The sequence below is a fragment of the Lissotriton helveticus genome, chromosome 1_1, assembly GCF_964261635.1.
Source record: "Lissotriton helveticus chromosome 1_1, aLisHel1.1, whole genome shotgun sequence".
Taxonomy (NCBI): Eukaryota; Metazoa; Chordata; class Amphibia; order Caudata; family Salamandridae; genus Lissotriton; species Lissotriton helveticus.
The window spans coordinates 205274690-205297896 of record NC_136057.1 but is presented as its reverse complement, the minus strand read 5'-3'; the positions used below and the strand labels follow the sequence as shown (position 1 = coordinate 205297896).

General features: G+C 47.3%; 1 protein-coding gene across 1 annotated transcript in view; it reads right to left on the bottom strand.

Moving 5' to 3' along the window:
* Positions 1-1623: 1623 nt before the first annotated feature.
* LOC144760234 (uncharacterized) overlaps positions 1624-23207 on the bottom strand; it is a 303345-nt gene continuing 281761 nt past the window's right edge. Inside the window, exons 23-24 of the mRNA XM_078646520.1 lie at positions 5916-6056; positions 1624-2922 (exon numbers count right to left, since the gene is read on the bottom strand). Of these exons, the coding sequence (XP_078502646.1) occupies positions 2680-2922; positions 5916-6056 (384 nt within the window). The 3' untranslated portion in view covers positions 1624-2679. The remainder of the gene's footprint in view (positions 2923-5915; positions 6057-23207) is intronic.

Sequence of the window (23207 nt, the reverse complement as noted above, 5' to 3'; positions counted from 1 at the left end):
TGCAAACCCTACTTGCCTCTACTTCCCAAAGACATCTGGTCACTAAACTTTATAACACCGTGCAAAGGGATAGACAGATATCCGTACCACTGGTGATGCCCTTTTGGAATACGTCCCTGAATATGCAAATTTCATTGGAAGGATGGCGTTTCTGCTGCACACTGACAGGGATGTTGACGTCAAAAATGAATGATGCGTAAGTTGCAGTTTTAAGTTCCTACAGCAAACATGCTAGACACCCCTTAAATTGTTTTGCTATGGTCTGCAAAGGGACAAGTGCTGTGTTCCACCTGGGAGGTCCAAGGCTGGTTCTCTGCATGCCCCAGATGTGTCTTAGGGCTAGTCAAATCTATACTATCAGCAAACTGTAAATTTGTTGCAGGTGCACTGCTGTTAGCCGAAAGGCTGGTAGCAGTGAGCTGGGGTAAATGCAGAGAGCTAATCCTTCATGATTGGATAACAGTCATGAAATACTGCAAGACTACACTGGAGACTTATGCGGAGGAGCTGCCATGATCCTCATTGCCTTGCGATGTGGGGCTCGCTAGTATAATTCCTGGTGAATAACCCAGACAGGGTTCTAAGTGATATGTAAGTGTCCTATGGGTAGTGGGCAAAGTGTTTTTTAAAAACAAAATCGATGGGGTATATGTTGTATTTAGTTATTTGGCAAACATCCTGCTTTCACCATTCTATTTTAAACCTTTTCAGAGTTCAGTTTGAAAACAAATAAAAACCTAAACCAGGATTGCCTAAGAATACGCCACTCCATGTAATCTGCTTTCTGTGGTTTAAAAATAGTTAGAACCTTGCAGTGGGGTTGAGGCACTCCTCGTATGGCTCTAGCTCAATTGACCTGGGACTGGTATTTTATAGGAACAGCCCTACCTGATATCCAAAAATTCTATTGGGTGGTACAGCTGGCGGTCATTTATCAATGGGTTGATCAACCAGCATGTATGGACCTTCGTATAGATAACCTCCTGGGTGTAAGATGAGCACTTTACACCAACCAACACGTTTATCCTCACATGACCAACAGCAGTCTAGGTCCAAATCTGGCATACGACACTCAAAACACTGGGCTGGTAGTCCCACAATGGTGTGACCTGGGTAACCTTGAGAGGTTGGACACTCTGGGAACAAGATCTGACTTTGATAAATGGGACATTATAGGTGTCACTAAGGTAGGGAACCTCTGGTCCAGTGGGGGGTAGTACCATTCTCTGAACCATAGAGAGAATGATGTGCTGGTGATTGTGGAGACCTACCATTATCTGCAAGATCGGCATGCTTTTCAACGAGTGATCTCCCCCGGAAGGAACTGCTGGAATCATCCCCGCTAGAGGATAGAGTGTTTGACATGAGATGTAAAGTGAGCTCCCTAGCTAATCAACTCTCCCGACACGCTCTTTCACTTGCGGGGCAGCTGGGATGCAGATCTGGGTGGACTGACTGAGGTGTGGCAAGCGGCCTTAGCCTGCCTCAGAGAGGTGGCAATTGGAGCACAGTTCAGGCTGGTGCAGCTTAAAATACTCCAAGTTTTACTTCTCTTGCAAACTAGAACAATCCATGAGATACTGTTTTTCTACTACTGACTAGCAATTTATTGGGACGATGGTAGAAATGTTAATTGCGTTTATTGCAGTCTTGGATAGTTCATATTTTTAAGTCCATGGTTTCTTATCTTAGTATTCATGTTGATTGTATTGTTTTAAGTATGGTTTTATGATTGTAATTTATAATTATCTCAATGCCATACATTTATCATATCTGAAACTAAGTGCTATATCAACTAGGGATAGGACCTTGTAACCCATTTATCTTGCACATCTGTTTGCAAGCTTGGGCTGCAAAAGGAGTACTTTCATTTGCCGAAAAAAAAAAAAAAAACAACTCCGTATGACATTTTTTTTTAAATAAAACATGGGGAAAACAATGTTTTCAGCTAAGACGAGAGTGCATAAACTAGTCTTGTCATTTATAAAAGAACGTGGAAAGGGATTGTGTAAGCATGTGGAACCCTTTTCATGGAAAATAGAGAAATATATTGCTAAAAGTGCAAATGTAAGCATTGGAGATGATTGACCATTGTTCTCACTATCAAAGCACAGCAAAGCATTTCGAGAAGAATTGCAATACCCAGCGACAGTATGTTAGCTGTAGTGAGGTTTGTTGAATGTGGGACATCTGATTCAGCTAAATGTACTGGTCTGTCTTAGCTTATTTGTAACCCTGGGCAATGAACTCTGCTCCACAATCAGCTACTAAACTGCACCCACAAATTCTTTGATTATATGCTTTATCAATTCACAAATGTGAACTTTGCCTGATATTTTTTATCATCAATGAGAGCGATTTGTATAAGCTCATTTGAAAGTATTGGAGTTCCGTCCACAGATAGTGTGAAATAGCGCAATGATTTGCAATTGCCAATGCTGCTCTTTTTGGACTCTTCCTCCACTCGCAGTAAGCAGGAGTTCTTCTCTTGCAATGACGGTAGGGTACGCAGTAAAGCTGTGCAGGTGCAAGAGATATTCTGACTTGTGCAACTTCTTGCTGCGTCCATATGGAAGCATGATGTGCAATAATGACAGGACTTTTATTTAGGGCTGCTATCTCTTGGGGTGGCCTTGCACATCTGGGTCAAAGAGCCATTGCATATTCTGTGCCAGCTGCCTATAGACCTCTTGGTACTCTAACCTGGCTTTCTCCATGCCTCACAGTTGAGTAAGTGGCTCTTCGGTTTGTATATGGAAGCAATGTGCTAGGATCAGATGCGCCAAAATGGGTGTCCGCTTCCTGCAATGCTTGAAAACCATTCTGTAGTGTTAAAGAACTCTCCTCCTGTTCTTGGCTTCCTCTCACCTTCATTTGGCTTGATCCATGGTCAGTTGTACCATTTGGGGCATCAAACAGAAGCTGCAATAAATACACAAAACAATTGGATGAAATATTTAGTAGTGCAGTTGATAGTGGATCTCAGCCTCCATCTGAGGCTGAACATTTCAATCTTTATTTCGAATAAAAATATGATTGAACCAGCATTTCTACAGAAGGAATTGCTATAAAATCTACAGTGCGTGGACGACTCAACCCTGCATTCCGTACACTCTGAAGTCTCTTCAAAGAGGGAGGAGGCCTAAGTACAAAATGTGATGTGTAATGTAACTGAGTTCCCTAAGGATTTTGGGTGTGATTTAAGCTTGTACAGGGAATGAACAGGAGCGTATTTTACACCTAAATCAGTTGGAAATGGGCACATGAATCACAACTCCAACCTGAAAGTTTATTTAGATGATCAACCCACAACACACCAGCTTTTTTTTTTTAAGTTCATTTGTTTATTTTAGGAAGGTGGTTATGCTACGAAAGATGGGAGCAGATGATTTTGAGCAGGACAAGTGAATATTTTGTGGAATCCCAATAAGCAAGCCTCTTGCCAAATTCGGATTCAGCTACCTGTAATTGATCCATTCTACAACTGACTGGTGAGTCCCTGACTGGGGGAAAAGATTTCCTGTACACTACTGGCATACAAATACACGTGACCATCCTGATTAGAATTTGTAGGTTCTGATAAATATATATGGGGCATCATTAAGAAAATGAACAGCAGTAGCAATTACCGCACACTCACCCCCAGACTCCATGATGCCAGAATACAGGGAACTGCCCTTAACTGGATCTGCTCATACCTCACCGGCTGAACCCAAACTATCAGACTCCCGCCCTTCCTCTCGGAACCCTCAGAGATCAGCTGCGGAGTACACCAAGGATCATGGCTCAGCCCCACGCTCTTCAACATGGCCTTGCGGCCATCATCAGACAGCATGGACTCAGCATAGTATCCAACGCTGACAACACTCAGCCCATGCTCTCCCCCATCATTAAGGAACCCAACACACCAGACTCGGATTCAAAGAAGCAATAAAAGACGTCCCATCCTGGATGAGCAGGAGCAGCCTGAAGCTGAACTCTGAGAAGACAGCAGTCCTCGGATCTACCCCTCTGCATGGGACAACACCTGTTGGTCCAACTGCAACTCCCCCAGACCATGCCCACAACCTAGGCATCACACTTGGGTCTTGGTGAAGGAGGAGTCAACAGATCAACGCCATCTTTCCTCACATGCTTCAACACCCTCTGCATTCTCCGCAAGAGAATGTATGATGATACACGTGTTGCATTACATCGCAAGTCGTTTCTATGACTTGCGCTAGGTGGTGCGCTGGACTTTGGAGTAGGAATAGTAATTTATACTATTTCTGTTAGGGCAACAGCAGGGAAGGTGTTGGATTTAAAATCCAACACATTCCCTGGTGTTGCACGCCACCTAGGGCAAGTTGTTGAAACAACTTGCGATGTAATGCCATTTGTGGTAATGCGGCCGTTGTAACGACTGTGTTATCAACCCATGTGGTATTGCCAGCGTTGTAAACGCTGTCTCCCTCCGCAAGACCTTTCAGGAAAAGCCTCAATTTCCCACCCCCTCCCAGTGCCTTAAGACCCTCACGGGTGAGTAGCGTGCTTCACAAATCTCAGATTGATTGATAGGAAGCTTTGGGGGACACCACGTTTAACTGAGAAGGAGAGAGCTATAAGGTTCTGCAGCTTCACACTTCTCTTCCCACCATCACTAGAATTAATGAAACTGGACGTGTGATAGATTATTTTGCCACCTTTGACAACATGCTTATAGTCCTCTGTCGGATCACATAAGATAAGGAGCGGGCGACCCTCCTTCGTGTGCCGCTCCACAAATATTGGAAAGAAAGGCAACAATTCTGCCTCAGTCCTGTTCTTAGGAGAGAACTCCGAATGATGCTCGTCAAGCAGCCCCTATTCATTTAATTAGATTTTGCTGTCCTGTATGGCTTTAGTACATGTTCAAAGGAGCAATAGTTGCTGCGGTGCTAAGGTCAAGTGACAATCTCTCCATTTTGTCAATCCAGGAGGAGGTGCAGAACTACTCTGGATATCACTGCCCAGATAAATTCCAGAGGAGGGTTTCCTTTGCTACAAATGCTGCTACTAGAGTAGAGAAGTTGGACTAAAGCCCCTTCAGTAAAGAGTGTACATAAAAGGTGCCACATTTTTAAATGGACATGTTCCTATGTAGTTTGGAAGGTAGCATTAGAGCCAAAGTGCTAAATCAACTTTTCTCGCCACAAATCCAGACGCGTAGTAAAAGGGTGAAGGTCATTTGATATTAAGAGACTCAACACGTTAAGCAAAAAGAGACAAAAACTGGATGGATCGTGCCAGGAAAAGCATGGACAGCTAGTGTGGTAGAGTAGAATAGTGGAACAGCACTGAATTATCATGGAGGGGAAGAGAAAGATAGTATTGGCGTGGACCCTGCCGCGAATAAGATGTCCGTAGTGAATTTACTCGAAGGGAAATGAATACTTACTGCCACAATACATTGTTATTGTGCATTTTGTTTCTATTTTTTCTTTTATATAGTAGAAGAAGATTCAAAGTGCTTCTGCTACCACCTCTGTAGTGGGATGGGAAGTGAATGGTTATGGGGCAGGTGTGTAGAGTAGCAGCTCTACTGCTTCAATCCCCAAAAAGGCACACACGTCGAACAACAATGTGGGTCTAAGCCAGGGCTAGATGTTACAATCAGATATGGATTCAGTGACTTGATAACATATACCTGACTGTTAAAGTTTCCTGAAGAACAGAGCATAAGACAAGAGCATCTGCAGCAATGAGGAGGGATTTTATGGCACCTTGACTGAAACAGCTCAGACAACCAGTTGCTGCACAGCTGCAAAATAGCAGCATCTTCAAGTCACTGCTGGCTTATCTGAACCAGGGACCCTCCTGTGAAAAACTACCAAACCACTGGCTACAAAGCCTGCCACCCGTAAATAATCTCTGTTTACAATAAAGATCTCCCATACCTTTCTAAACCAATGTGTTAAGTCGCGTCTGATGTCTTCTCCATGCCTGCCTTGTGGAAGCAAATCAGATATTCTAGGTCCACTCAGCTCAATGTTGTAAGAGTCGATGTGGTCTGTTGGGAGGTAAGACTGATTGATATCCTTTGGGAAAAAGAAAGAATTAGCATAAGAAAACTAGCATAAGAAAATCCTTTGGGAAAAAGAAAGAATTAGCATAAGAAAACTAGCATAAGAAAATCATCTGTCAGATTCTTGAGTTACAAACTGTAGTGCTGCATTAGACTCAACACGTACTGTTTTTGTATACTCCTTTTAAGTAAAAGAACCCCACAAGTTATCATAACAAGTATTATGCAAAAAAGGATATGTGTAGCACAAGTCATACAAACCTCTTGAAAGGATCAATACAAAAGGAAATCACCCATGCCAAAAGTCATAGCACTCACACGTTACACACAACAGACACACACACACACACACATCCAATAACCCTGAACATTATTCAGAAACATTGTAGAATGAAATCACAACACATTAACAATGGCGAAATAATTGTACAACTCTTGCAAATAGGCTGCATTCAATGGATCTATCAGTTCCAAAGAGAAAATAAACAGCAGCAATGAGATGTGCCCAAAATCAGACAACCCATGGGTGACACTCACTACACTGTTCAAACTACCACTCTCCATCAACATAAAGGCAACCTTAACCGCGATGGCTCCTGTCTTTTGAAGGCATCCGTAACCTGCCTGGTCACCTTCACTCCCACCTGAACCATTCTAAATAAATTCCTGGACAGCTGGTTCTTCCTCAAAACCTTTAATGTGGCCAGTACACTCCACTGTTTGTCATTTCCATGTTCAGGACGCTTAACCCTCCAGGGTCAGATGTTGTCCCCTTTTTTTTGTAAATATTACCTCAATTGTCCTTCAATGTGCTTAGAAAAGGTAGGCATTCTGGGGCAGATTTACAAGGAACTGAGGCATCTGCATATATGCGTCAGTTTCCTTGCGCCAGCGCCGAATGTCCTTACGCCACTATGGATGCGATGTATTTATACTACTGTGCTCCATGGCGCAAGGATTAACAATTCTGATGCATCTGTTGGCGTAAAAGTGACGCATTGCTGGAGTTGCTCATGAAAGTGACGCAACTCCAGCAATGCGCCACAATAGATGGGTGCGTTTCATTCAAAAAGCCCTGCGTCATTCCTTACGCCTGGTCTGAGCAGGCGTAGGGATTTTGACGCAGTGAAGGCGTAGAGTGATGCAGTGAAATCTAAGTTATATTTTATTTATTAATTTTGTTGCAAAACAGAAACACAAGACACAGAGCAAAATTCCGTGCAGAATCACAATACACAGCATTAAGGTACAGTTCAAGACAGGCAAAGAAGTACAATGAGGAGCTTTTTGGCGACATGAGGATCCAGGAGCGATAAAATGGCAGCACCAGAACACCATAGGTCACGTCCACCCCAAAGGGCACGCATAAAAAACAATAACCAAGAGGGACAGAGGGTCGCAGGAGCGTCAATAGGAAATACAGTTAGGGGCCAGCACCGGGGGCCAGGGCCGGGAAAGTGGGCGGGGGGGTTGTGGGAAGATAGGGTGTAGTTTCTGGCAGGTAGCCCGCAACTAATAGAATAGGAGCGTGTCCTGCAACGATGGGGACTCTGGAATGAGTAGAAGGAATTCTCTGGATAGAGATCTGCTAAAGTCCTCAGGCCCAGCCGCGCCGCATGACGAGACATGCTAGAAGACTGAAGGGGCGGGAAATCCGGGTGATCAATAATGGGCATAGCATTGGTAGATAGAAGAGAAAGACCAGAAAGCCGGCGCAGGAATGACCATGCCCAGCGCAGTGTCTCGACCGTTTCGACCTCTGTCCGGGGGCGTACCGCAGGAGCGAACAGTGCAGTAGTCAGCGGCCAGGGGGAAGCGACGTCAGATTCCACCTCAACGTGGGGCTGATAGGGGGTGGGGTGAAGCCAAAAATGTAAGAAGCCGGCCTGAGCGCATAGAGCGTAGAGACGAAAGTCAGGTGCACCCAAACCGCTGGCAGACATGGGCAAGGTCAAGATATAGGCAACCCTGGGTTGCCGCCCGCCCACACCAGCGAGACGACTAGAGAACGTAGCCTGCGGAAGAAATTAGAAATGAGGGGAATGGGTATGTTGGAGAAAAGGTAAAAGAATTTAGGGAGGGCCACCATCTTCGCTATAGCGATGCGGCCGGCCAGGGACAGCAGCAGGCGGCTCCACAAAGGTATCTTAGATTCGAGCCAGTCCACCGCACGCCCAAAATTCGACATCCAAAGTTGATCCAAGTCTCTACTCAGCCAAATGCCCAAGTTGCACATAGGACCGGATGCCCACTCAAACGGGAAATCAGGCGCGATGGGGAGGGTAGCATCCGTCAAAGGGAAGAGAACGGACTTACTTCAGTTTACCTTGATGCCTGAGAGCCCGCTAAATCGAATAACCTCCCGCACCAAGGGACTGAGGTTATCCTGGAGATGACGGACATAGAGAGTGATATCGCCAGCATACATGGAAACTAGGAGGGAGCGGGTCGAGAAGCCAATACCTCTGTGAGTATGGTGCTGCCATAACCGAGCGGCCAGGAGCTCCATCGCGATGGCAAAAAGCATGGCCGATAGCAGACACCCCTGTCGAGTTCCATAAGTAATATTGATGGGTCGGACACCTGACCATTAATGCGAAGACGGGCAGTGGGGCTGGTATAAAGGAGCTTAATATTACGCAAACAGTGGGCACTGAATCCCATACGCGGCAGGACATATAAAAGGAAGAGCCACTCTAGCGTATCAAACGCCTTTGTGGCGTCAAGCAGGGCAGCCACGGCCGGAAGAGTAGGATTAATTTGATGTAAGACAGAAAAGATAGTGCGTAGATTGTGGGAGGTAGCCCTACCAGGAATGAAACCAGATTGGTCCGGAAGGGCGATGGTGGGCATTAGTAAAAGGAGACGAGAAGCAATCAATTTGGCAAAGATTTTATTATCGATAATAATAAGGGAGAGGGGTAGGAATCGCGGCGGTCGGCGGGCTTGTCAGGTTTAAGGTGCACTTGAGTCTGCCTAGCACCATGGTGCAAGGGTGTCTGCATTACGAGGAGGATTGTTTTTGTGAGGAGGGGATACCTTCCTGTTGAAAAACAATCCAAGGAGGCATCTCCCTCTTTTTATTCTGCAGCACACATGGAAAGTAGAAGTAACAAGGAGAAATAAAGACTTTTATCCTCATTACGCCATGGTCAGGTATGTGCACCATTTTGGCGAAAGCCCAAGTGTACATGTCTACAAATCTGGGCTTCTGTCAAAATACATGGTGGATGCATGGGAACAGGCATGCGCCGCCCATGTAATGCCTACCCAATGCAAAGTAATGCAAGGCAGCGCTATGTATTTATCAAGGTCTCTGAGTATAAGGACACTAGACAAAACAGCGGCTTCCATCAGATTTAAATCCAGTAGCTTGCATGTCAAACTGTCAGAAAATATGGTGTAAACCAGGGGTACTCAAAGTACGGCCCGCAGGCCAGTAGCGGCCCGCGCAGCTTGAGACATATCGCACCTGTATGTGTTTTGTTTTTTTAACTTCAGCAAACACCTCGGGGAGCAGCAGTGCGTAATCAGGGAGACTGCTCTGTGGGGGCCGGGCGATTCCAGCCACAGTCAAGAGTGGAGCTGCAGGGGCGCTAAGAGGTGAACAAAGCCTCATTAACAAACAAATGGTCGTTTGAAGACCTGTGAAGTACTGGGGTGCCCGGGAGGCTGTGTCAGCCCAGACTGACACACAGGGGAATGGGTGGGAGGGGGGTTGGGGGGTGTTGGGGGGAAGAGTACAGCAGGAACTGAGAGCCGGGTGAGGGAGGTGGGAGGGCAGAGCATGGAGTGTGAGCCCGGGTGAGGGAGGTGGGAGGGCAGAACAGGGAGTGAGAGCCCGGGTGAGGGAGGTGGGAGGGCAGAGCAGGGAGTGAGAGCCCGGGTGAGGGCGGTGGGAGGGCAGAGCAGGGAGTGAGAGCCCGGGTGAGGGAGGTGGGAGGGCAGAGCAGGGAGTGAGAGCCCGGGTGAGGGAGGTGGGAGGGCAGAGCAAGGAGTGAGAGCCTGGGTGAGGGATGTAGGAGGGCAGAGCAGGGAGTGAGAGCCCTGGAGAGGGAGGTGGGAGGGCAGAGCAGGGAGTGAAAGCCCGGGTGAGGGAGGTGGGAGGGCAAAGCAGGGAGTGAGTGCCCGGTGAGGTGGGAGGGCAGCAGGGAGAGAGAGCCTGGGTGAGGTTGTAGGGCAGCAGGGAGTGAGAGCCCTGTGAGGTGGGAGGGCAGCAGGGATTGAGAGCCCGGTGAGGTGGGAGGGCAGCAGGGAGTGAGAGCCCGGGTGAGGGAGGTGGGAGGGCAGCAGGAAGTCAGAGCCCTGTGAGGTGGGAGGGCAGCAGGGAGTGAGAGCCGGATGAGGTGGGAGGGCAGCAGGGAGTGAGAGCCGGATGAGGTGGGAGGGCAGCAGGGAGTGAGAGCCCGATGAGGTGGGAGGGCAGAGCAGGGAGTGAGAGCCCTGTGAGGTGGGAGGGCAGCAGGGAGTGAGAGCCAGGTGAGGTGGGAGGGCAGCAGGGAGTGACAGCCCTGTGAGGTGGGAGGGCAGAGCAGGGAGTGAGAGCCAGGTGAAGTGGGAGGGCAGCAGGGAGTCAGAGCCTGAGTGAGGTGGGATGGCAGCAGGGAGTGAGAGCCGGGTGAGCTGGGAGGGCAGCAGGGAGTGAGAGCCTAGGTGAGGTGGGAGGGCAGAGCAGGGAGTGAGAGCCCGGTGAGGTGGGAGGGCAGAGCAGGGAGTGAAAGCCCTGTGAGGTGGGAGGGCAGCAGGGAGTGAGAGCGGGGTGAGGTGGGAGGGCAGCAGGGAGTGAGAGCCCGGGTGAGGTGACTGAGGGCAGCAGGGAGTGAGACCCTGGGGAGGTGGGAGGGCAGAGCAGGGAGTGAGTGCCCGGTGAGGTGGGAGGGCAGAGCAGGAAGTGAGAGCCCTGTGAGGTGGGAGGGCAGCAGGGAGTGAGAGCCCGGGTGAAGTGGGAGGGCAGCAGGGAGTGAGAGCCGGGTGAGGTGACAGAGGGCAGCAGGGAGTGAGAGCCGGGTGAGGTGACAGAGGGCAGCAGGGAGTGAGAGCCGGGTGAGGTGACAGAGGGCAGCAGGGAGTGAGAGCCGGGTGAGGTGAGACAAATAGAGATAGAGACAGATAAAGACATATAGAGACAGATAGAGGCAGAGACAGATAAAGACAGGGACAGACGGAGCTAGATAGAGTCAGAGATGGACAGACAGAGGCAGAGACAGATAGAGGCAGAGACAGACAGCAATAGAGACAGACAGAGATAGACAGACAGAGAGAGACAGACAGAGAGAGAGACAGAGGGAGAGAGGGAGACATACATAGGGAGGGATGGAGACAGACTGAGAGAGACAGACAGAGGGAGACAGAGGGAGAGAGGGAGACAGACAGAGGGAGACAGACAGAGTGAGACAGACAGAGGGAGACAGAACGAGGGAGGGAGACAGACAGAGGGAGGGAGACAGAAAGAGGGAGGGAGACAGACAGAGGGAGATAGACAGGGAGGGAGACAGACAGAGGGAGGGAGGGAGACAGACAGAGGGAGGGAGACAGAGGGAGGGAGACAGACAGAGGGAGGCAGAGGGAGAGAGGGAGACAGACAGAGGGAGGGAGACAGACAGAGGGAGGGAGACAAAAAGACAGAGGGACACAGGCAGAGGGAGGGAGCGAGACAGACAGAGGGAGGGAGGGAGGGAGACAGAGGGAGGGAGGGAGGGAGACAGACAGAGGAAGGGAGGGAGACAGAGGGAGGGAGGGAGGCAGAGGGATTGAGGGAGACAGACAGAGGGAGACAGACAGATAGAGGGAGACAGAGGGAGACAGACAGAGGGAGGGAGACAGGCAGAGGGAGAGAGGGAGACAGACAGAGGGAGGGAGACAGACAGACAGACAGAGGGAGGGAGACAAAAAGACAGAGGGAGACAGACAGAGGGAGGGAGGGAGACAGACAGAGGGAGGGAGGGAGGGAGACAGAGGGAGGGAGGGAGACAGAGGGATAGAGGGAGACAGAGGGATAGAGGGAGACAGACAGAGGGAGACAGACAGAGGGAGGGAGACAGAGGGTGAGAGGGAGACAGACAGAGGGAGACAGAGAGAGAGAGAGGGAGACAGAGGGAGAGAGGGAGACAGACAGAGGGAGACAGACAGAGGGAGGGAGACAGGCAAAGGGAGGCAGAGGGAGACAGACAGAGGGAGGGAGACAGAGGGAGGGAGACAGAGGGAGGGAGACAGGCAAAGGGAGGCAGAGGGAGACGGACAGAGGGAGGGAGGGAGACAGACAGAGGGAGGGAGGGAGACAGACAGAGGGAGGGAGGGAGGGAGGGAGACGGAGGGAGGGAGACAGAGGGATAGAGGGAGACAGACAGAGGGAGACAGACAGAGGGAGGGAGACAGAGGGAGGGAGACAGGCAAAGGGAGGCAGAGGGAGACAGACAGAGGGAGGGAGACAGAGGGAGGGAGACAGGCAAAGGGAGGCAGAGGGAGACAGACAGAGGGAGGGAGACAGAGGGAGGGAGACAGGCAAAGGGAGGCAGAGGGAGACGGACAGAGGGAGGGAGGGAGACAGACAGAGGGAGGGAGGGAGACAGACAGAGGGAGGGAGGGAGGGAGGGAGACAGAGGGATAGAGGGAGACAGACAGAGGGAGACAGACAGAGGGAGGGAGACAGAGGGAGGGAGACAGGCAAAGGGAGACAGAGAGAGAGAGAGGGAGACAGAGGGAGAGAGGGAGACAGACAGAGGGAGACAGACAGAGGGAGGGAGACAGAGGGAGGGAGACAGGCAAAGGGAGGCAGAGGGAGGGAGACAGACAGAGGGAGGGAGACAGAAAGACAGAGGGAGACAGACAGAGGGAGGGAGGGAGACAGAAAGAGGGAGGGAGGCAGACAGAGGGATGGAGGGAGGGAGACAGAGGGAGGGAGGCAGAGGGATAGAGGGAGACAGACAGAGGGAGGGAGACAGAAAGACAGAGGGAGACAGACAGAGGGAGGGAGGGAGACAGAAAGAGGGAGGGAGGGAGGCAGACAGAGGGATGGAGGGAGGGAGACAGAGGGAGGGATGGAGACACAGAGGGAGGGAGGGAGGGAGACAGACAGAGGGCAGACGGAGGGAGGGAGACGGAGAGAGGGAAGGAAAGAGAGGGAGGGAGACAGAGAGAGAAAGAGAGGTAAGACAGAGAGAGACAGAGGGAGACAGAGGGAGATAGAGGGAAGGAGAGAGCGAGAGAGAGAGATAGAAGGAGGGAGACAGAGAGAGGGAGGGAGAGATAGGGAGAGAGAGAGAGAGAGAGAAAGAGAGATGTGTGTGTATGCTGGTCTGTTGGCTCAGTGGATGAACGCGTCAGCTGCAGGGGCCTGTGTTCAACTTCATGGTCACAGTTTTTTTCTTTCTAGCCCCTTCCCCCTCCCCCACTGACCCCGCCTCCACCGGTGCGGCCCTCCGCCACAAACCACACTGTAAATTTGGCCCCCGAGAGAAAGTTTGTGAGTACCCATGGTGTAAACACACGTTCAGTGACTTTAAGAAAACAAGTGGCAAATTTACAAGCCCCTATCGCCACCACAACGTCACTTGCAGTAGGCGATAGGGGCTTTGCCTTATTTACAATTATATTCAGCAAAAACTTTTACAAATCTTTTAGTTGTTGGAGAAAAAATGTATCGTTTTTTTAAAGAACTTAATGCTAGCAACTACAACTCCCAGAATATCTGGCGGGTGAGCATGTATTTACCTAGGCGCTGAAGGTGCACGTCACGCTCGTTGAAACAATGATTGAAGCTATGGCGAAGGGAATACGGTAATACACTTGGTAAGCCTCATGAAGAATACAAGCGGTTATTTTAATTTTAATGTGGTAGATTTAATGGCTAACAGTAGTACGATGTTTACAGCGGGACCGAGTGGATTGATTGCGAAGCAGTCAGAGTAATGAGAGGACCCAACTGAATGCGCTCCCTCCCTCCGTCTCCCTCCCTCCATCCCTCTGTCTGCCTCCCTCCCTCTTTCTGTCTCCCTCCCTCCCTCTGTCTGTCTCCCTCTGTCTTTCTGTCTCCCTCCCTCTGTCTGTCTCCCTCCCTCTGCCTCCCTTTGCCTGTCTCCCTCCCTCTTTCTCCCTCCCTCTGTCTGTCTCCCTCTGTCTGTCTCCCTCTGTCTCCCTCTCTCTCTCTCTGTCTCCCTCTCAACCTCTGTCTCCCTCCCTCTGTCTGCCTCCCTCTGTCTGTCTCCCTCTATCCCTCTGTCTCCCTCCCTCCCTCTGTCTCCCTCCCTCCCTCCCTCCCTCCCTCTGTCTGTCTCCCTCCCTCCCTCTGTCTGTCTCCCTCCCTCCCTCTGTCCGTCTCCCTCTGCCTCCCTTTGCCTGTCTCCCTCCCTCTGTCTCCCTCTGCCTCCCTTTGCCTGTCTCCCTCCCTCTGTCTCCCTCCCTCTGTCTGTCTCCCTCTGCCTCCCTTTGCCTGTCTCCCTCCCTCTGTCTCCCTCCCTCTGTCTCCCTCCCTCTGTCTGTCTCCCTCTATCCCTCTGTCTCCCTCCCTCCCTCTGTCTCCCTCCCTCCCTCCCTCCCTCTGTCTGTCTCCCTCCCTCCCTCTGTCTGTCTCCCTCCCTCCCTCTGTCCGTCTCCCTCTGCCTCCCTTTGCCTGTCTCCCTCCCTCTGTCTCCCTCCCTCTGTCTTTCTCCCTCTGCCTCCCTTTGCCTGTCTCCCTCCCTCTGTCTCCCTCCCTCTGTCTGTCTCCCTCTGTCTGTCTCCCTCTCTCCCTCTGTCTCCCTCTCTCTCTCTCTGTCTCCCTCTGTCTCTCTCTGTCTCCCTCTCACCCTCTGTCTCCCTCCCTCTGTCTGTCTCCCTCTATCCCTCTGTCTCCCTCCCTCCCTCTGTCTCCCTCCCTCCCTCCCTCCCTCTGTCTGTCTCCCTCCCTCCCTCTGTCTGTCTCCCACTGTGGCGCACATTAACTGGCGCATCCCTGGGGATGCGCCAGTTAACATAAATCTGCCCCTCTATGTTTTTCTTCTGTCTCCACAGTGGTGTCTGGTCCTGATGAGAACCCCGGCACCAAGGGGGTTTGAAACGCGTAGACTCACTTTCCTGTAGCTGCCGTGTGGTTGCAGTTTTTGCTGGAAGAAAAAGCGCCTGAATCTGTCCTAGCGCCGCCACCCTGAAAGCGCTATTTGGCAGCGCTACTGAATAACTGCTCGCGTTTCCCGCTTCGCGGGAAACACTCGCCTGTGTGGGATTGTAGGCGGTTGGAGTGAAACAACATCAGTGTCCACAAGCCATCTGGGACAGGAACAACTCCCCGCCACGCCCCCCTCACCTGCCTTCAATTGAGCTGGAAGTCCGCTGTGGAGCGGAGAATCACTTTCCTGTAGCTGCCGTGTGGTTGCAGTTTTTGCTGGAAGAAAAAGCGCCTGAATCTGTCCTAGCGCCACCACCCTGAAAGCGCTATTTGGCAGCGCTACTGAATAACTGCTCGCGTTTCCCGCTTCGCGGGAAACACTCGCCTGTGTGGGATTGTAGGCGGTTGGAGTGAAACAACATCAGTGTCCACAAGCCATCTGGGACAGGAACAACTCCCCGCCACGCCCCCCTCACCTGCCTTCAATTGAGCTGGAAGTCCGCTGTGGAGCGGAGAATCACTTTCCTGTAGCTGCCGTGTGGTTGCAGTTTTTGCTGGAAGAAAAAGCGCCTGAATCTGTCCTAGCGCCGCCACCCTGAAAGCGCTATTTGGCAGCGCTACTGAATAACTGCTCGCGTTTCCCGCTTTGCGGGAAACACTCGCCTGTGTGGGATTGTAGGCGGTTGGAGTGAAACAACATCAGTGTCCACAAGCCATCTGGGACAGGAACAACTCCCCGCCACGCCCCCCTCACCTGCCTTCAATTGAGCTGGAAGTCCGCTGTGGAGCGGAGAATCACTTTCCTGTAGCTGCCGTGTGGTTGCAGTTTTTGCTGGAAGAAAAAGCGCCTGAATCTGTCCTAGCGCCGCCACCCTGAAAGCGCTATTTGGCAGCGCTACTGAATAACTGCTCGCGTTTCCCACTTCGCGGGAAACACTCGCCTGTGTGGGATTGTAGGCGGTTGGAGTGAAACAACATCAGTGTCCACAAGCCATCTGGGACAGGAACAACTCCCCGCCACGCCCCCCTCACCTGCCTTCAATTGAGCTGGAAGTCCGCTGTGGAGCGGAGAATCACTTTCCTGTAGCTGCCGTGTGGTTGCAGTTTTTGCTGGAAGAAAAAGCGCCTGAATCTGTCCTAGCGCCGCCACCCTGAAAGCGCTATTTGGCAGCGCTACTGAATAACTGCTCGCGTTTCCCGAACACTCGCCTGTGTGGGATTGTAGGCGGTTGGAGTGAAACAACATCAGTGTCCACAAGCCATCTGGGACAGGAACAACTCCCCGCCACGCCCCCCTCACCTGCCTTCAATTGAGCTGGAAGTCCGCGCATCGCAGGACGCGCGCGGGCGACGCCGGGCTAAGCCCGGGCAAAGGGCGGGCCCTCTGTGGCCCTCAGTGGCCGAGGTAGGCCGGGCTGGGCCCCGGTATTTTTCATTTTTATTTTGTGTTTTAGTCTTATTTTGTACGTTCGTATAAAATACGCAAATTGATATCCTGCGAGGAAATACGCCACTCGCCTTTACGAGCGTTTACCTTCTCTCCCTGTGGACTCATATTTTACTGACTGTTTGTTTATATTCTGGATCTATAAACCTGCTGTAGGGCTAGATTTTCTTCAGTCAACATGACTGCAAAGAAATTACGTTCTGGGAGAGTTCTAGGGGGGAGGTCATGTATAAAAACAAGATCCAATCCCCTGAGAAATAAATATGAAAATAGCGTACAACTGAAAGGGCAGATGCAGTTGGTACAAATTTGGGAACAAACCGTGAAAAAACCCATAGAAGTCCCTACAAAAACTGATGTTGAAATAATAACACAATCACAACTGCAAACCAATGTGGTGAAAGATCTTAATCTAGATCCAACGACGGAAACAAATAAGCCTATTCTGACTCAGTCTAACGATGAAATCCTCCCAGCACATATATCAAAAGGACTCGACTCTGATACCATGTTAACAAACTCGCAAGTACCTCAGCACAACACTTCTAAGGGAAGAGAAAATGTGGAGGAAGATGCAGGAGATGTATCTATTTCGTCCAGTATCGATCTCGAACTCTGTGGTCGCTATATGGAAAAGAGATTTTTGACTCAGCCGGAGCACAATAAAACTCCAATTGGAGCAACGCCATCAGGACTGCTGCTATACAGTAGCACTCCTTCCATCAAATCTAATGACAACCTTTCAATGCAGAGTAATTTGAAATCTCCACAACTTAATCTATCGGGGATTTACGCTTTTACTCCATCCGGCTATCCTAAAAATGAAAAACCGATCTCTGAGTCTCTGATAGCACTTGAACAAATACTGTCTTCTATATTACTTTTACTTGGTAAATTTGCAGTGAGCTCCGACTGCATTTTGACTTCAGTTACCGAGATATTGAAGGCTCTGCTGGCTAAAAACGTTGAGAATGTGACTATTCCTCCTACTGAATTTGTTGTTCAAAAAGTCGTAGATAACACTAATTCTTTGGGAAAAAATGCACCGTTGGGGATGACTTTAAAGGTTGATATTCATGAGCCCTTCGAGACCCCTACCCCATCTTCCTTAAAACAGAGAAAAGAATTAGAACCTATAGTGAAGGAAGAAAGCTTGGTAGAGGTATTACAAACGGTCGGAAATGAACTTTTCCCCATCTTTATCCAGGAAAAAAAAGAACCTGAAGGAATTTTAACGACTAATAAAACAGCAAAAGTAAAAACTAAAGGGAAAAATAGAAAACTGCTTCGTAAATACAAAAAGAAAAGACAGAGGCAAATTATCTTCCAAAAACACATAATATCTGAAGTGCCTGATGTTATAGAAAGTGCTAATAGTTCACTATTGGATACTCCTGCCAAAGAGGTAGTGGGGTGTATCACTAACAATGCATTGGAAGGTACCCCTGTTGAAGGTATTATGAATGGGGTAGTTCCATGCTCTGTGGTAAATGTATTAGAACCCCTAGCATCAGGTGTTGAAGATATAAGAAACGTGCCTATAGTAACAAAGGTACTTAATCCATCTGCACCTACTTTTCGGCCCCAACCTGATGTAGCTAGGAGTGCAATTATTCAGCCAGTGAAAACACCTATCATATGTGTGGATACTTTGACATTGGATTTTCTTCCCTTATTTGACCTAGATCTAAAACTGAATATATCTTGGTTGCTTAACTGCTTTAAAGAAATAGAAAGCTTAAAACTAATTTTGTCAAATGATATTGATCTGGTTTCCCCGATAAGATCTGTAAATGGGCAACGAACAAGGGTAAAATTTTACTCTAAAATAATAACTAATCTCGTATTCCAACAGGCGGATGTTTTTCAACGTAGAGGAATTGATGTGTTACCCTTTGATAATACTGTTCAGTGTATTTCCTCTAGAGAAAGAATTACAAAGTTGGGCTCTAGGCAGGATGACCCATCCACTTGTAATAAAGACCTAAAAATCTGGGTCTCTAGAGGTAAACGAATGGTTTCTCACGGAAATTCCCACAACCTGACAACACTGATACTCCCCTAATAGAAGACAACCAAATGTGGAACTGGCTACCAGGAGTTCTATCAAACAATACATCGAACAACCCACGACTATCTCAACATCTTTAACAGTCATTTAAAAATTGTCTCTTGGAATGCTGCAGGCCTGTATAATTGCTAAGAGAAACTTGATTTTTTACTTTCTTTAAACGCAGATGTGCTATGTATTCAGGAAACATGGTGTAAAAATCTCCTATATGGAGGGAAAGATTACTTTGTTCTGGAGGCCCCCGCTATTCCCTCCAAAAAAGGCCATGCAAGAGGTGGAATTGCCTGTTTGTTATCTAATTCTTTACAATGGCAATTCTCCCATTTCACGGACACTAGCAATCTCTTCCAATCTATAACTATTAGCAATCTAGCGTCAGTGGGTAGACGGTCTTCATTTATAATTTTAAACGCATATATCCCCCCTGAAGATATTTTTAACACAGTTCTAAAGCGAATGTTTTCTTATGTTAAACAATTACTAGAGCTCGATCACCCCCCTTATATTTTACTTGTGGGTGACTTAAATAGCAAAGTGTCTAATTTAAGTCTAGACATGTTTAGAAACAAAACTAAGGAAGAAGCATATAATATCCCAAAAGCACTCTTTCCTACTAAAATAAAAACTAATAAAAGAGGAAAGATACTGCTTGAGGAACTTAGGGGCATATTACCAAGGGGGTTTATCTCCGCTTTTTTGGCTTTAAAAGCCAAGAAAGCGGAGATAAAATGATCTCCCTATTACCTAGCTGTCGCTAACACCAGTTAGTGACAGCTAGTAGGAGATAGCGACGATCTTGGGTCCCACTTTGCATGTCAGTGATATTTATCACTAATGACATGCAAAGTGGGCGTGCCAAGATGTTAGCGACTGGAAACAGTCGCTAACATCGCTATCTCCTATTACCAACTTTTGGAGATATTCGCGCTAAGCGCGAATATCTCCAAAAGCTAACACCTGCCCTGAGCAGTTCTTAGCCATGTTATCCAATGGGAGGTGGATAACATGGCTAAGAGCATTAGCTCGGTAATGCATGAATATCGCTGACTTTTCAGCAATATTCATGCATTGCGGCCGTTTTTTATCGCATTTGCGATAAACCTTGGTAATACCAAGGTTTATCTGCGATAATTTCTGGCGATGCTTAGCGGTAAAAAATTTGTTGCTAAACATCGTTAGCGATAAATATCGCTTAACATTGGTAATATGCCCCTTAGTTACTTAGAGGGGCTTATCGTAAACGGTAGGATGCCTTCTGACACTCCCGCTAACTATACACATGGATCGTTTAGGGGTGAATCTATCTTGGATTATGCAATTACGGACTACGACACGTTCTCTTTTATCCAAGATATGGTGATCTCTCACTCGTCTTTGAGTGACCATAAAATGATTAACATAACTGTCTCAATAAATCCTCCAGAAACGAATTCTTGGTCCTTAGTGAACAGAGGAATTTCTATTAATTGTAAGGCTGGAAGATGCTTCTGGGAATCTAGCTGTATGAAGGATGTACAAAATATTCTTGTCCAAACTTTGCTAGAACTAGATGACTGGCAAGGTATGGAATTTTTACATCTTGAAAAATTTATAAGGAAACTCATCAATATAGCTAAGAAAACTGGAAACCCTAAAAAGTTACACTTCTCTCCTAGCAAATTACTATTTTTAAATAAGGAGATAAATAAACTTGTGAGGCAACAGTACCTTAATAGATCTAGGGAAAATGAGCGTAAGTTAGCCTTATTAAAAAGAAGGAGGGTCAGATTGAGATCTAAGCTAAAAAGAGAAAAAGAAGATTCACTCTGGATTAGGTTAAGAGAGGCTTCGACCTATAATAAATCTAGAGATTTCTGGTCCATAATAGGGAAAGGATGTGGATCAATAACAACTCCCATTCCAATCTCTATTGCAGAAGATGTCTGGATACTATTTGTAACTACCCTATATGCACCCAATGGTACAGTGGGGGATAAATGGGATCCAGGCCCAAATAGAGAGCATAAAATAGAACTCCCTACCGAGAAATCCATAGCTACCGTGATAAAGAGTATGCGCTCTTCCGGAGCAATGGGTCCGGACGAACTGCCCATGTCAATAATTAAGCAAGATGTTACCACCTGGAGTAGGATTCTTCTTCCAGTGTTTCAAGCATGCTTTATATCAAGAACAGTCCCCGACTCTTGGAGGGGAAGTATATTAATTCCCATATTTAAAAAGGGTGACCGGGATAAGCCCACTAACTATCGTCTAATAGCTCTATTGGACTCAATAGGAAAAATGTCCGCTAAATGTCTTTTAATGTTAATAACAGAATGGGTAGAATTAAATGATATTTTACCCATGGAACAAACAGGATTTCGTAAGGAGCATAGAACTTTAGATAACTTGACATTATTACAGGTTATTGTGGACAAGCATGTTCGTGTTCGAGGTGGAGGCATATATGCGGCATTTATAGATTTCTCCACAGCGTTTGACAAGGTGGACCGTCCAACGCTGTGGAGAAAGCTGGCCGCATTGGGTATGCCAGTGTATCTACTTGAATTAGTTAGGTCCCTTCACTCGAACACGTGGTGTAAGGTGCTACAAGGCGGAGAAAGGGGTCTTTCTCAATCTATCCCTTCTCAGACTGGTTTAAAACAAGGGTGTATACTGGCCCCTATATTGTTTTCTCTATATACGGCAGACCTACCAGCTTCCATTGCAGCTTGTGAGGGATTAGCCCCGACAATTGGAGGGTCATCTATATCGATCCTAATGTATGCGGATGACATACTTGTTTTAGATTTGACCCCGAAGGGTTTATCTAATCGTCTACATGCATTGAATCAATTTGCTGAAACACATTACATGAAAATTAATATATCGAAAAGTAAAATCATGTGCATCTTTGGTAAGAAAAAAAGTAGGTCTGGAAGCTATAGTTGGGCTATTGGTGGACAAAAACTAGAGGTGGTTAAAACCTATACCTTTTTAGGCAAAATAATCTCAGCAAATCTCAGTGAGAATCCCCATATTGAACACAACTCACGTAAAGCGCTGGCTCATGGTATGGGGTTATGTTCCTTGTACAATGCCACAGGGAAGAGACATTTCTCACTTTTTCTGGATGTATTTAGAGCAAAAATTCCTGCAACTCTACTATATGGAATTGAATTAGTGGAGTTGCAACAATGGGGATTTTTGCAAAAAATGGAAGGAAAGGTATTAAGGAAAATCTCTTCCTTTAATACAGCATGCTCTACATCCTCATGCAGGCTTGAATTCGGACTCCGAAGTTGTTGGGTACAGGGGTTGGTAGCCCTCGTAAGATGGGTAGCCTGTTTGGCCAGAGGAAAACCGGGTTCCTTACGAGAAGCCATTAAAAAGGAACTCTTGGGCAATTTTAACGAGTTCTCTTTGCTGGTAAAAAACTTTAGAAAAGCAGCATCTTTGCTAGAATTGGATGAAAGCACTTTATTTATACTTTCACCTTCTGAGCTAAAGTCTAAATTAAAATGTGCATCCTGGGAACTCTGTTATAAGTTGGATATACTTGCCCAACCTAGACAAAAAGAAAGGGAATCCCTGGTAAAAACATATATCCCAAAGCTGGCCCAACAATACCTTATTTGGAATATTCCCCATAGAGTCCGTAGGTTATGGTACCTTTTAAGACATGATCTGCTTCCGCTAAATCTCCTTTTAGCAAAATGGTATGGGATATCTCCAATATGTAATCTCTGTAATAATGCTGTACAGGATCGTAATCATGTCTTGTTTATTTGTCCCGCATTGCGCCCATTGCGCTATAAATGGTTAAAACCAATTTGTCTACAACTAGGAATTTTAAATGTAAACATGTTCTTCCATGCACTTTACTGTCCCCCAAATGAAATGTTCTGTTCCAGAATTTTTAATTTTTTTTAAGGGTTTTTAGATATTTATTAATGATGTACAGGGAGATGTTTTGATGATCGCTTGACCAGTAGATAAGTAGTGTTTCCTTTCTGTCTTGTTATGTGATTTATTCGTTATTAATTTTGTATAATTGTGTGTTTATGTGGCCCTCATTGAGAGCCAAAACATAATAAACTTTGACTTTGTACCAACGCGTAGACCTTATTGCTTATTACCAAACAATTGTTATTAAAACAGTTTTGGTTTTGTGGTGCATATTCAATACAAATCTTTATTTAAATATAAATTGTTGTGAATATTTTATAACGTGCTCTACGAAGAATAGGATTAACCATTGCTTTGTTTGGTTGGGTCATTCTACAGGTTGTGGAATTGAGTTATATTGGCCGTGAGGACTATTGTGGTGTGTGGTGAATGTGGTGATTGAATGAGAGTTTGATTGCAAGTGGTATGTAGGTAGATTGAAGTATGATGGGTTATTACATTTTCAGAATAGTTTTGATATATTATTTTGGTGTATTGTATGTATTAGTATGTTCCCTTTTTTAATCTATGCAAACAAAATATTAATTTGTATTATTGAAATAAAGGCCATTGATGAGCTTTTGGTCGCATTGTTTGATCGTCTTTGCGCCATTCATTAAAGTGTTTTGATATTTTA